This window comes from Monodelphis domestica, chromosome 4 (assembly GCF_027887165.1).
Source record: "Monodelphis domestica isolate mMonDom1 chromosome 4, mMonDom1.pri, whole genome shotgun sequence".
Taxonomy (NCBI): domain Eukaryota; kingdom Metazoa; phylum Chordata; class Mammalia; order Didelphimorphia; family Didelphidae; genus Monodelphis; species Monodelphis domestica.
The window spans coordinates 290,536,941-290,552,136 of record NC_077230.1 but is presented as its reverse complement, the minus strand read 5'-3'; the positions used below and the strand labels follow the sequence as shown (position 1 = coordinate 290,552,136).

General features: G+C 34.6%; 1 protein-coding gene across 5 annotated transcripts in view; it reads right to left on the bottom strand.

Annotated features, from left to right (window-relative positions):
- Positions 1-15,196, bottom strand: part of IFT88 (intraflagellar transport 88) — a 119,763-nt gene that overhangs the window by 84,832 nt on the left and 19,735 nt on the right. For all 5 annotated transcript variants that reach the window (XM_007495202.3, XM_001366349.4, XM_007495201.3 and 2 more), the window contains 3 exons: positions 14,226-14,328; positions 7,489-7,603; positions 1,319-1,550 (listed from right to left, as the gene is read on the bottom strand). In XM_007495202.3, the coding sequence (XP_007495264.1) occupies positions 1,319-1,550; positions 7,489-7,603; positions 14,226-14,328 (450 nt within the window). The remainder of the gene's footprint in view (positions 1-1,318; positions 1,551-7,488; positions 7,604-14,225; positions 14,329-15,196) is intronic.

Genomic DNA, 15,196 nt, shown 5'->3' with positions numbered 1-15,196 from the left:
ACTAGGCCTATACTCAAAGAATCAAAGGAGGAAAAAGACCCATATATGTAAAAACATCTGTATTAGCACTTTTTGTGGTGACAGAGAACCAGAAACTAAGTGAATTCCCAACAACTGGGAATGACTGAACAAATTAAGATAAATTAATGTAATAGAATATTACTATACCATAAGAAATAATGAAAAGGATGGCTTCAGAAAAATCTGGGAAGACATACATAAATTGATACAGATTAAAGTGATAAGAACAAGAAAAATTCCTATGAGAACAATAATATTGTAAAAAAAAAATCAAACTGAAAAACTGGTTTAAAAGAGACTCTTTAAAGAATTCTGATCAAACCAATGGTTCCAGAAGACCAATAATGAAACATGTTATCTACCTCAGGATAGAAAAAGATATGATAGACTTGGAGGGCAGAATGAAATATTTTTTTAACATGGCCAGTGTGGGAATTTGTTTTTTATGGTGATGTATATTTGTTTTGAGTGTTTGGTTGTTTTCTTTTTTTTTCAGGGATGGGAAAGTGAGGAAAAAAAAACAAACAGATTTTGGATGATGGGGGGGGGGGGGGGGGAAGTGTCCTTAAAAAAAAAGAGCTAGAACTTACCCATAAATAGGAAGTGATAGAATGAATAAAAAACCAGAATCCTACAATATGCTGTCTACAAAAAACACATTTGAAGCAGGGAGACATACACATAGTAAAGGTAAAAGGCTGTAGCAGAATCTATTGTGCTTTAGCTGAAGTTAAAAAAAGCAGGATTAGCAATCATGTTCTTAAGCAAAGCTAAAACAAAAATAAATCTATTTTAAAAGATAAGGAAATTATATCTTGCTAAAAGGTACCATAGAAAATGAAAGTAGTGTCAATATAAACATATATACACCAAATGGTGTAGCATCTAATGTTTTAAATGAGAAATTAAATGACTTGGAGGAGGAAATAGACAGTAAAACTATACAAGTGGGGGACTTCAACTTTCCCCTTTCAGAACCAGGTACATTTAAACAAAAAAGAAGCCAAAAGATGAATAGAATTTTAGAAAATATAGATATGATAGACACTAGAGAAAACTTAATGGGAATAGAAAATATGATCTTTTCTCAGCAGTACATATCACAATATATAAAAACCAACCATGTATTAAGACAAAAAAAAACTCAGAAAAATAAAAAAGAACCAAGTACACAGAAGGTAAATATGTACTTGCCTGAGTGTCTCTCTTACATAATTATGATTCATACATTGCTTGCTTACTAGCAAAAAACAAAAAAACTGAAATTAGATTCCATAAAAGCCTTTTTCATACTCACGCTTGGTGAAATATATTTGTCATCTTCATCAATTTCTAATGGAACAGCAATCAGTTTTTGGAAAGCTTTCTTCATTTTTTCCCGATCTCCAACAGCAAAATAACTCAGGATCAAATTGAAGCCTGCCTTCAGATTTGGGGCCATGCTCATTATATGTTCAAATGAATTAATAGCATCTGAGTACTGACCAGTTTTAATAAATGTAACACCAATGTTTTGCATTATTTTAATCCTGAAGAAAAAATATACATCTTATTAAAATCTTCAATGTGGCATTTAAGGCTCTTCACAATTTCGCCCCTGTTTCTCCAGCCATTATCTAAAATAATTCCTTACACCAACCACATGGTTCAGCTAAAGTAATCTATTTGCTATTTACATGCTGCATAGTCCCACTGCTGTGCCATTTTTCATTCGGTGGCTCCCTCTTCCTCTTCATTTGATTTTATGTCCTATGCTTCCTTTAAGTTCCAGCTGAATTAAAAAAAAAAGCCTTTCATGACAGGCTTGGGGCATGGTACTAGAAATTCCTGTAGCACCACTCATTGTCTGCATCACATATTTGATACTTAGCACATGCTGTATATTGTTATGCATCTTTTTTTTTTTTAAACCCTTACCTTCCGTCTACTGTGTATTGGCTCCAAGGCAGAAGAGTGGTAAGGGCTAGGCAATGGGGGTCAAGTGACTTACCCAGGGTCACACAGCTGGGAAGTGTCTGAGGCCAGATTTGAACCTAGGACCTCCCATCTCTAGGCCTGGCTCTCAATACACTGAGCCACCCAGCTGCCCCCCATTATGCATCTTTTTTAAAAGTTTTTTATTTTTATTTTTCCAGATTACATGTTGGTACAATTTTCAGTAATCATTTTCTGACATTTTGTGTTCCATATTCTCTCCCTCCTTCCCACCTCTCCCCCTTCCCCAAGATGTCAAGTAATACGATATAGGTGATACACATGTTATTTATATAATACATATTTCCATGTTCATCATGTTGTGAAAGAAGGCACATATTGCTTCCACTAGAGAAAATTTTTTGTAGGAAATAAACTAAGTAATGGCATGTTTCAATCTACATTCAGATTTAACTGGTTCCTTCTATATTCTTTTTTGACATGAGTTCCTTAGAGCTGTCTCGAATCCTTGCATTGTTGATAATAAAGTCATTCACAGCTGATCATTGTACATTATTTACATTATTGCTGTTATTGTATACAACATTCTCCTGGTTCTGCTCACTTCACTTTATCACTCCATATAAGTCAAGATTTTTTTGTGATTATCTTGTTCATGACTTCATGTGCATGGTTCAATAATATTCCATTGCAATCATATACTTCAACTTATTCAGCCATCCCCCAATTGATGGACATCTCTTCAAGTTTTCAATTCTTTGGTAACACAAAAAGAGTTGGTATAAATATTTTTTAACAAGTAGATCCCTTTGCCCTATCTTTGATCTCTTTGGATACAGACTTGGTGGAACTGCTGGATCAAAGAGTATGTATAGTTTTATGGCCCTTTGGACATGGTTCTAAATTGCCCTCCGGAATAGTTGTATTGGTTCATAGCTCCATCAAGAGTGTAGTAGACGTGTACAAGAATATTCATAGCTGCACTCTTTGTGGTGGCAAAAACTTGGAAAACGAGGGGATGCCCTCTGATTGATGAATGGCTGAACAAATTGTGGTATATGTTGGTGATGGAATACTATTGTGCTCAAAGGAATAATAAAGTAGAGGAATTCCATGTGAACTGGAATGACCTCCAGGAATTGATACAGAGTGAGAGGAGCAGAATCAGGAGAACATTGTACACTGAGACTGATACACTGTGGCACAATAGAAAGTAATGGACTTCTCCATTAGTGGCAATGCAATGACCCTGAACAACTTGGAGGAACCAAAGAGAAAAACCACTATCCACATCCAGAGGAAACACTGTGGGAGTAGAAACACCAAAAAAAAAAAAAACAAAAAAAACTGCTTGAATTCATGAGTCAAAGGGATATGATTGGGGATGTAGACTCTAAATGAACATCCTAGTGTAAACAACAACATGAAAATAGGTCCTGATCAAGGACACAAGTAATACCCAATGAAATTTCAGGAAGAGTGGGTGGAGGGGAGGGAGGGAAATAATGTGATTATTGTAACCAAGGAATAATGTTCTAAATTGACTAAATAAACTTTTTCAAATGGGAAAAAAACAAAACAATAAAATAAAATGTAATTGGAAAATGTTTAACAAAATAAAAATACAACACAAAAAAAGTGTATTAGTTTCTCAATTTTTACACATCCCCCCATTTATCATTTTCCTTTTTTTTTCATATTAGCCTATTTGATATGTGTGAGGTGATACTTGAGTTCTTTTAATTTGCATTTCTCTAATTAAAGGTCATTTGGAGCATTTTTTAATATGACTAATGACAGTTTAATTTCTTCAGCTGAGAATTACTTGTTCGTAATCTTTTACTAGTATGAGGTTGTTTGTCTGTGCCTAGTTTCTGCCATACTATTTTTCAGTTTTCCCAGCAGTTTTTGTCAAAGAGTGAGTTCTTTCAAAAGTTTAGGTCCTTGAATTTGTCAAATACTAGGTTACTATGGTCATTTATCATGTATTGAGTGCCTAATCGATTCCATTGATCTGTCACTCTGTTTCTTAGCCAGTGCCAGATTGTTTTGATGGCTGACACTTTATAATACAGTTTGAGGTCTTGAAAAGCTGTTACTTTCCTTCATGGTTGTTGTTGCTGTTGTTTTTTTTATCAATTCCCTTGACCTTCTATATCTTTTGTTCTTCGGGAAGAATTTTGTTATTAATTTTTCTATCTCTATGAAATAATTTTTGGTAGTTTTATTGGGATGACACTGTGTTAAGTATTTTTGTCCCAACTCAAATTAGATCATAAACTCCTAAAGAGCCAGATTTATGTTATGCTTCTTTATAATGTCTTTATTTTGGTGGGGAGAAGAGTAAAAATACATTTTTGTTGCTGCAATTAAAACATTTTTGAAAAATGTCAAACAATTTATTTTTGGATCAAAGGATGCAAAAAATATGTCATTTCACTGGCTCATCCTGCTTATCTATGAAATACTGGAGAAAACATGAAATAGAAGTAATCTCTAAACATACAAAATATGATGTTGTCACAACCCTTGAATGATGTTTTATGCCTTTCCACTGCTGAAAGAAACTGAAAATGTAAGTACAAGAGATATTTACAAAAAATTTTAGTGTAAAAGTGAAATTATAAAATGTACTGGAAAATGAATGAGTTTTGACAAGTTTTTCTACATCTATCAAATGACTGCCACGATTTACACTGGCAGAACACTGGGCCTGGAGTCAGAAAGACCTAAGTTCAAATCCAAACCCAACCATTTATTAGCTATGTAGCCTTGAGTGAATCACTTAACATGTGCTTACTGTAATCTATTAGAGAAAGAAATGACAATGAAAAAAATGCTCTAAATAACTCCTGATTAGAGAAATGCAAATTAAAACAACTCTGAGGTACATACCTATCACAATGGCTAATATGACAAAAAAAGGAAAATGATAAATGTTGGAGAGGATGTGGGAAAGCTGGGAAACAAATGCACTCTTGGAGTAGTGAACCAATTGAACTATTCTGGAGAACAATTTGGAACTAAGCCCAAAGGGCTCTAAAATTGTGCATACCCTTTGATCCAACAATACCACTACCACAAAGAGACTTTTTCTTAAAAAGAGGAAAGGCCTATTTGCATAAAAATATTTGTATGTCTAACATGTCTAACAATAGAAGAATGGCTGAACAAGTTGTAGTATATGATTCTAATGGAATATTATTGTGCTATAAGAAACAATGAATAGGATGATTTCAGGAAAACCTGGAAAGGCTTCTATGAACTGATGCCTAGTGAAGTGAACAGAACAAGGAGCACATTGTACAGAGTAACAGCAATATTTTAAGGATGATCAACCACAAATGACTTCACTAGTTTCAGCAATACAATGATCAAGAATAAATCCAAAGGAATCATAACGAAAAATCCTTTCCATCTCCACAGAATAAACTGATGGAATCTGAATGCAGATGGAAGCATACTATTTTTTACATGGGGGGCAGCTAGGTAGCTCAGTGGATTGAGAGTCAGGCCCAGAATGGGAGGTCCTGGTTTCAAATATGACCTCAGATACTTCCTAGCTGGATGACCCTGGGCAAGTCACTTAACCCCCACTGCCTTGCCTTACCACTCTTCTGCCTTGGAACCAATACACAGTATTGATTCCAAGACAAGGTAAGGGTTTAAAAGAAAAAAAGTCTTCTAAAAAAAAGTTTTCTTATGTGGAAATGTATTTTACATGATTGCATATGTATAACCTATAGCAAATTACTGTCTTAAAGAGGGGAGAGGAAAGGAAGGAAGGGAGAGAATTTGTAACTCAAGATTTTAGAAATTAAAAATTGGTTAAATTTGTTTTTAAATGTAATTGGAAAAAAGAAAATATTATTATAAATAAAGAAGAGCAAGAAATGGAAAATCACTCTAGCATCTTGGCCAAGAAAACTTCATGGGCAAAGTCATAGTCAGATATGACTGAATGACTAATTGAACAACAATAACATCTACCTCCCAGGGTTACTGGGAAATGAGATATTTATAAAGCACTTTGTAAAGCTTAAAGTACTACATATATGCTAACTATAAGGATATACTTTAATAAGTATAAAATAAGGTGTCCATACGATATGCCAAAGGCATTCCAGTATGTTCAAAAGTATATAAACACAGAAATTAAGTACTGATTATTTATATTCTCTGTATTTAGCAGTGTCCTACATATAATATATGCTCAATAAATACTTGTTGATGATGATGATTCAAAATATATTTTAATGAAAAGACCCATGTCTAAACACATCTAATGTTAGCTACTTTTTCTTTCTCTTTCTTCCTTTCTTCCTTCCTTTCTTTCTTTCTTTCTTTCTTTCTTTCTTTCTTTCTTTCTTTCTTTCTTTCTTTCTTTCTTTCTTTCTTTCTTTCTTTCTTTCTTTCTTTCTTTCTTTCTTTCTTTCTTTCTTTCCTTCCTTCCTTCCTTCCTTCCTTCCTTCCTTCCTTCCTTCCTTCCTTCCTTCCTTCCTTCCTTCCTTCCTTCCTTCTTTCTTTTCTCTTAAAAACCTTACCTTTTGTGTTAGAATCCAGTTATCCTCAGTTAGCTACACTTTCAGAATGGAATCTCACTGTGGCCAAAGAAGGTATGACTAAGCAGACTCCGAATTGAAAATTTCCTTATATTCCCTAAAGTTACATTCTTTGAAGAACTCTTTGAAGAACATAGAAAATTTCACCTCTTGTTCTCATATATCTGAGATTGGGGGGCAGCTGGGTGGCTCAGAGAATTGAGAGTCAGGTCTAGAGACGGAAGGTCCTATATTCAAATCTGGCCTCAGATACTTCTAGCTGTATGACCCTGGGCAAGTCACTTAACCCCCATTGCCTAGCCCTTACCACTCTTCTGCCTTGGAACCAATACACAATATTGATTCTAAGATGGAAGGTAAGGCTTTAAAAAATCTGGTATTGGGCAATTCCTTCTCCTGTGGCTTCACCTCTAAATTTGCATGATAGCACCTGAGGAACACAGAACCCTCCTTGTAAATGTTTTAATTAGGAGGTTTCACTATTTACTTGGTTCCAGGCTGCATCCTTAACCACAGTCAGCAAGTACTTTTGCAAATGTATGCCTTGGTCACAAAAGCAACTGGTTTGAGATACTAAAAATGAATCACTACAAATCCCAACACAAAATACTTGCCCTTCCAACATTGAATTAGTAGATGCAATTTTATGAAAAACATCAAAACAATTTTTTAATGTTTTAAGGAGTATGATGTAAAGAATGTAAGGGGTATGATATAAGTGAACTTGGAGTCAGGAAGACTTGGTTTGAATCCCACTTCCAACACTTCCTAACTATGTGACCATGAACAAGTCAACTTAACCTTTCTGGGCTTCAGTATCCTAATCTGTAAAATGGAGATAAAAATATAGGTAGTACCTACTGTATGGGGTTGTTGATAAGGCTCAAAAAAGATAATCTATGTAAAATGCTTTAAAACTCAATATAAATATCAGATATTATTATTATGGTTATTTACGGTACAAACTCACCTCATCTCTTTATGAACACTTGGAATTTGATCTAGAGCCATTCGATAGAATTTGATGGCTTTGGAATAATTTCTCTGTTTTAAATAAATATTTCCCATGTTTACCTTCAGTCTTCCTAATTAAAAAAAATGAATAAATGGCATTCAATTCTAATTTATTTTCATTTTTCCCATATTAGATGATCTTAGTTACATTTTCAAAAATTTTGGTAGACTTATAAGGCTAAATACAACTTTCAAACATAAATGCTAAATAGGTTTTAAAATTTTAAATCAAGTTTACACATTTATATGTTAATATACACGATAACAGGTATACCTCATTTAATGGAAAAGATATATTTCTTAAAAAACAAAACAAAACCATGAAAAAAATCATTATCTCTTAAGGCAGACATGATAAAATTGGAAATGGAATATCATAAGAAATAATATATGAGACAAAATAAATGTAAGAGTAATGGCTCAGTAGATAGGGCACTGATGCCAATCAGGAAGATTTGAGTTCAAACCTGGCCTCAGACCTTTACTAGCTATGTGACCCTGGGTAGGTCACTTAACCTCTTTTTGCCTTAATCCATTGGTCTTTCCTTGGGAAAACCCCATGGACAGCATGATCCATGGGATCATGGAGAGTCAGACACAAAGGAACAACAACAGCAAAACTATTTTTAAAATATGCTAAATAAGTTTGCAAAATTTTAATATATTTAAAAATTACACTTTCTTTAATTTTTATTGATTCTTCTTCTTTTTTTATATGCCCAATAAATCTCCCCTGTATAAACTCTCCCTTATTTAAAAAAAAAAAGATTAACAAAGAAAAACAGTAAAGCAAAAAAAAAAACTGCTTCTAACAGTATACCAAACAACATTCTTTGTGAATCATTTCTCTACTGAGAAGAAAAGTGTAAAAGTTAACATAAAAAATAAATATTTCTGCTAAAACATTAATAATGCTACTCGAGATTAGTCCCAAAATACAAAACTGCACTGAAACTATATTCCTTTAGGAATAAATTTACATTATGGAGAGGTGCAATCTGTGGTGTTGCTTGGCTTTTTATATTTGTAGAGCAACAACTGTGCTACTGTTGACAGAACAGCAAAATGGTAAAATGTCTGGAAATTATTTGAGAAGAGTTACTGAACTGTTCCTTTCCTTTTACTCAGTAATCCCAGTTTAGGACATATATTCCAAAGAGATCAAAGACCTTTGAAGAAAGGCCTCATGCACACTAAATATTACAGAAGTCTTTTTTTGTGTGTTTATTATAAAAAATTTGGAGACAAAGTGAGTATCCATCAACTGGGAAGAAGCTGAACAAATTGTGGCATATGAATATAATGGAATATTTTTGTACCATGAAAATAACAATATAGGAATTCAGAAAAACATGAGAATACTTTTATGAACTGATGCAAAGTAAAGAAAGCAGAGCCAAAAGAATGCACATCTATAGTGATACAAACTAAAACAAAGTCAGAAAGCAGCTGAGTTCATTTTAAATGCAATGACCAGTATTGGTTCTAGAGGTCAGATGATGGGCAGAGAATGGGAAACTGCAGATGTGAATGCTATAAACAAGGATAGAGAATCTCTGAGTCAGGTAGTTTTATATACAGTATATTCACAGTTATGTTCTATAAAGTATTAAACACTGAATTAGTGAATACTGAACCATTAATTATTTGGGAAATACAGGTTTAGTTTCCTCTGAGACTCTAGTTACCATATTTACTTTGGCAATTTCCATAGCAACCTCATGTAAAGATCAGGAAATGTCTTCTTTCTTTTTCTGGAAGTACCTTACTGTTAATTCATGAACATTCAGCTCACAGTCAATAGCACTACGGTTCATGCCTGAATGAAGCTAATGTAGAAGCACACATATTTTTTCCATAAGGCACAGTATACCCTTCTCAAGCTTAGGAATCCAAGATAGTTCTTCAGCTATAGTCTTCTTATATTTGGGGGACATCCTAAACACTGAAATCACCAAAAAAAAAGTACAAAAATGCAAAAAGTGTGGCCCTAAAATAGATTATGAAAAGGACACTTGTTTACCTACAGTATGAGAGCATTGCCTTGTTTGATCTCAGCTGGGGCCAGACATTGAGTGACTCAAAGTTTTCACAGTTCTATGCATGTCTGTGAATGAATACAGTGTCTCTAGTATTGATTTTGAGGTTACAAAAAAATTTTAGATAATAGGCAAATTCATAAATATGTATTCTATGAATCATGAGGATCAATTGTAACTATTTCTTTATTATATGGGAGGATTTGGGGCAGGGATAGATAGAAAATATTTGGAAATGGTTGTGTTGTAAAAAAAAAAAAAGCCATGGGGGGCATCTAGGTGGCTCAGTGGATTGAGAGCCAGGCCTAGAGATGGGAAGTCCTAGGTTCAAATCTGACCTCAGATATTTCCTAGCTGTGTGACCCTGGGCAAGTCACTTAACCCCCCATTGCCTGAAAAACAAAAAAACTGTTAAGGGGGCAGCTGGGTAGCTCAGTGGATTGAGAACCAGGCCTAGAGATGGGAGGTCATAGGTTCAAATCTGACCTCAGCCACTTCCTAGCTGTGTGACCCTGGGCAAGCCATTATCCCCCTTTGCCTAGCCCTTACCACTCTTCTGCCTTGGAGCCAATACACAGTATTGACTCCAAGACAGAAGGTAAAGGTTTAAAAAAAAAAGCCATGAATGAAATTTGTAAAAAGAAAAAGAAAAGCTGTGCTTATTTCATGTCAGATTAAAACAGATGAAAGAGGACTAAACCTGGAATCAGGAAATCTAGGTTGAGAGTTATGATTTACAAACTATGTGATCTTGAGAAAGTCATATAACATCTATAAACCTCTGTTCTTTAATCTGCAAAATGGGAATAATTGTACAATCTACTTCACAAGGTTACTGCATGAAAAACATTTTGTAAATCACAAAGTATGATATGAATGTAAGCTTTTGTTGTTATTACCAACAAAGCATTGCTTTCAGTGATGCCCTTTGTTTAGTGCTATCAACTTGCATTATAATGAAGGTTTCCATAATATATTTTGTAAATACAGTTTCTTACAGAGTTTCTTTCAGCTAGCTTGAACTGGCTCTCAAGAGCAGATTGTTAAATTTTTCAGAGCGTGTGTTTATATCTAGGAAATTGGCAAATGTTACAAATCAAGGTTTATTTTGTTAATTGTCTTAGACTTAAGAAAGTGCTGGAGAAAATGTTAATATTACAAATTAAAATAAAAAGTTAAACATTTACCAGTACACATCCATGATTTCCTTTATACTAGGAGTATCTAAATAATAATAATTATTATTTACCACAACTATACATGTGATGACCTTACAAACCATTTCATCAGAAAGAAACTTCTATTTCTTCTTTTTTTAAAGAAATAAATCAATATTGTGTATTGGTTCCAAGGCAGAAGAGTGGTAAGAGCTAGGCAATGGAGGTCAAGTGACTTGCCCAGGATCATACAGCTAGAAAGTGGCTGAGGCCAGATTTGAACCTATGACCTCCCGACTCTAGGCCTGGTTCTCAATCCACTGAGCTACCCTCTTCTCTCTCTCTCTCTCTTTTTTTTTTAATTCTTACCTTCCATCTTCAAATCAATACTGTGTATTGGTTCCAAGGCAAGGCAGAGGAGCAATAAGGGCTAGGCAATGGGGGTTAAGTGACTTGCCCAGGGCCACAGATAGGAAGTATCTGAGGTCAGATTTGAACCTAGGACCTCCCATCTCTAGGCCTGGCTCTAAACCCTCTGAGCCACCCAGCTATTCTAGAAACTTCTATTTCTTAACTAATACTTCTGTTAATTTCTGCTCTATAAACTCCTATAATAGTCTACCTTGGTCAGAACACTTCTGGAGTATTTTGTATAGCTCTGGGCAGTTTTGAAATGATGCTGACAAGACAAAATGAGTATATTAGAAGCCATAGAAGGATCAGATGAAAAAACTAAGTATTTTTAGCAATAGAGATGAGAATCCAGGGAGGAAGAACAACTGAGAAAGGGGGAAGCAGCAGGGTAGGAGCCAGAATTCCAGTCTTTAAATATTTAAAGGTTTGTTATACAGCTGAGATTAGACTCTACTTAGCCCCTGTATAGGATCAAAAGGTAGACATTAGAGATTCAACCAAAAAGCTAATTGAAATAATCAACAACTTTAGCAGAGTTGCAGGATACAAAATAAACCCCCATAAGTCATCAGCATTTCTATATAATTCCAACACAGCTCAGCAGCAAGAACTAGAAAGAGAAATCCCATTCAAAATTACCTTAGACAAAATAAAATACTTGGGAATCTATCTCCCGAGACAAACACAGGACTACAAACAAATGAACACAACTACAAAACACTTTCCACACAACTAAAACTAGACTTGAACAATTGGAAGAACATTAACTGCTCATGGGTAGGACGAGCCAATATAATAAAAATGACCCTCCTACCCAAACTCATCTATCTATTTAGTGCCATACCCATGGAACTTCCAAAAAATTTTTTTACTGAGTTAGAAAAAACCATAACAAAGTTCATTTGGAAGAACAAAGGATCAAGGATATCCAGGGAAATAATGAAAAAAAATACAAAGGAAGGGGGTCTTGCAGTCCCAGATCTCAGACTATATTATAAAGCAGCGGTCATCAAAACAATTTGGTACTGGCTAAGAGAAAGAAAGGAGGATCAGTGGAATAGACTGGGGGCAAGCAACCTCAGCAAGACAGTATATGACAAACCCAAAGATCCCAGCTTTTGGGACAAAAATCCACTATTTCATAAAAACTGCTGGGAAAATTGGAGGACAGTGTGGGAAAGATTAGGCTTAGATCAACACCTCACACCCTACACCAAGATAAATTCAAAATGGGTGAATGAATTGAACATAAAGAAGGAAACTATAAGAAAATTAGGCGAACACAGAATAGTATACATGTCAGACCTTTGGGAAGGGAAAGACTTCAAAACCAAGCAAGAATTAGAAAGAGTTACAAAATGTAAAATAAATAATCTGGAATACATCAAATTAAAAAGTTTTTGTACAAACAAAACCAATGTAACCAAAATCAGAAGGGTAGCAACAAATTGGGAAACAATCTTCATAAAAACCTCTGACAAAGGTTTAATTACTCAAATTTATAAAGAACTAAATCAATTGTACAAAAAATCAAGCCATTCTTCAATTGACAAATGGGCAAGGGACATGAACAGGCAGTTCGCAGCCAAAGAAATCAAAACTATTAATAAGCACATGAAAAAGTGCTCTACATCTCTTATAATCAGAGAGATGCAAATCAAAACAACTCTGAGGTATCACCTCACACCTAGCAGATTGGCTAACATGACAGCTATGGAAAGTAATGAATGCTGGAGGGGATGTGGCAAAGTAGGAACATTAATTCATTGCTGGTGGAGTTGTGAACTGATCCAACCATTCTGGAGGGCAATTTGGAACTATGCCCAAAGGGCGATAAAAGACTGTCTGCCCTTTGATCCAGCCATAGCACTGCTGGGTCTGTACCCCAAAGAGATAATGGACAAAAAGACTTGTACAAAAATATTCATAGCTGAGCTCTTTGTGGTGGCCAAAAATTGGAAAATGAGGGGATGCCCTTCAATTGGAGAATGGCTGAACAAATTGTGGTATATGTTGGTGATGGAATACTATTGTGCTAAAAGGAATAATAAAGTGGAGGAATTCCAAGGAGACTGGAACAACCTCCAGGAAGTGATGCAGAGCAAAAGGAGCAGAACCAGGAAAACATTGTACACAGAGACTGATACACTGTGGTACAATCGAAGGTGATGGACTTCTCCATTAGTATCAATGCAATGTCCCTGAACAATCTGCAGGGATCTAAAAAATACTACTCACAAGCAGAGGATAAACTGTGGGAGTAAAAACACTGATGAAAAGCAACTGCTTGATTACAGGGTTGGAGGAGATAAGACTAAGGAGAGACTCTAAATGAACACTATAATGCAAATTCCAACAACAGAGAAATGGGTTCGAGTCAAGAACACATGTGATAACCAGTGGAATCATGCGTTGGCTATGGGAGAGGGAAAGGGGGGGGGAGGAAAAGAAAATGATCTTTGTTTCCAGTGAATAATGTATGAAAACGACCAAATAAAATAATGTTTAAAAATTAAAGAAAAAAAGGTAGACATTGCAAGGGAAGCAGACTTCTAAAAGTCCAAAAATAGAATGACCTGGCTTAAAAGGTAATTGAGTTCTCTGACCTGGTAGCCTTCAAAAAAAAAAAAAAAAGGCTGGTTGAGCTTTTTGGGGGGAAATTTTTAGAGACAATTTCAATTCAGGGACTGAATTAAATGAAAAGAGTCAAACACTGCCTAATAGAGACAAACCAGATTAAAATGTAACTGGGAAAACTTAACAAAATAAATAAACCCACAACAAAGCACAGATAGCACTACATTTTAAAGCTAAATCAATATGTGGCCTTCAGGGATCTTTATAATCAGATTAATGACCTCTGCTTCTATTTGAATTTGACACCACTGAATTAAATAACCTATGAAGTATCTTCCAAACCCAAGAGCCTATGATTCTAAATAATGTTAACCTATATTCATTAAAGCTACAAAATTAAAAATCGTGGACATTGAGTAGAATTATTTATTAAATTATATATAAGCAATTTTGCGATTTTACAATATATAAATGAATCTACCAACATATTGGAAAGATGTACTTACCTGCATTGCTAAACATTTTATTCTTCACTATAACTTGATATGTGTTTAGTGCTTCAGCATACATTTCATTAGCTGAATACTGACTGGCTAAATTGAAAAGAACCTAAAGAAATTTTTATAAAAAAATATAATAACCATTATTATCTTGTAATAAGGCTAGTTACTTGGGTACTTTTTAATAGGAACTATTTACCAAAGTGGTTAGGAGACAAAATAAGGAGATAAAGAATATTTTACATTAAAAATGAAACAGATTTTAAAAAATTCCTAGTTATATGAAATGGCTCTTAGGGAAATGCAGGGGAAAAGAGTAAATGGGAAATTTAAGTGATAAGATAACAAACATTCATTTTTAAAAAGAAACTCAACTTACATGAATTCCCTTAAAAGTCATTATTTTTCAGTTTTCTATCTCTAAATAACATTAATGTTCACATCCCACCTATTTCAAAGACTTGTAGAGAATAAATGTTTGCTACTGACAGTGAAAAAATAAGCAAAGTATTAAGTCAAGTCTTGTTTGGTAAGCCATTCCAAGGGGCAAATTAAGAACAGTCTAGGCATATGTCAAGACCTCCAAGGAAGAATTTGGTCAATTAAGTCATTAAATAACTATGAATTATGTTTTGAGAGGTCAAAAAGAGTCAATTAAATCTACTCAAGATAAACTCTAAAGTTGCCTAAGTGACAGGAATTTCACAATCATCCAAGATTCCATGCTTCAATGAACCAAAGGCACCTAAGTAAGGGCCTTTGCTTCCAGAGACTAAAAGATTGAAATCTTAAAATTTATTCCATGTATGGGATGTCTTCCAAATATATTTTATCTTGGGCCATATGAGTAGGCTACAAAGCTGGCATCAAGCATGAGTTCAGGTTATCCAATTACCACAGTTGTCATAAGCCATTGCAAAGGTCTCAGAACTAAGGGATCCAAAATCTCAGGGAGTCAGAGGTCATAGAAGTCCTGC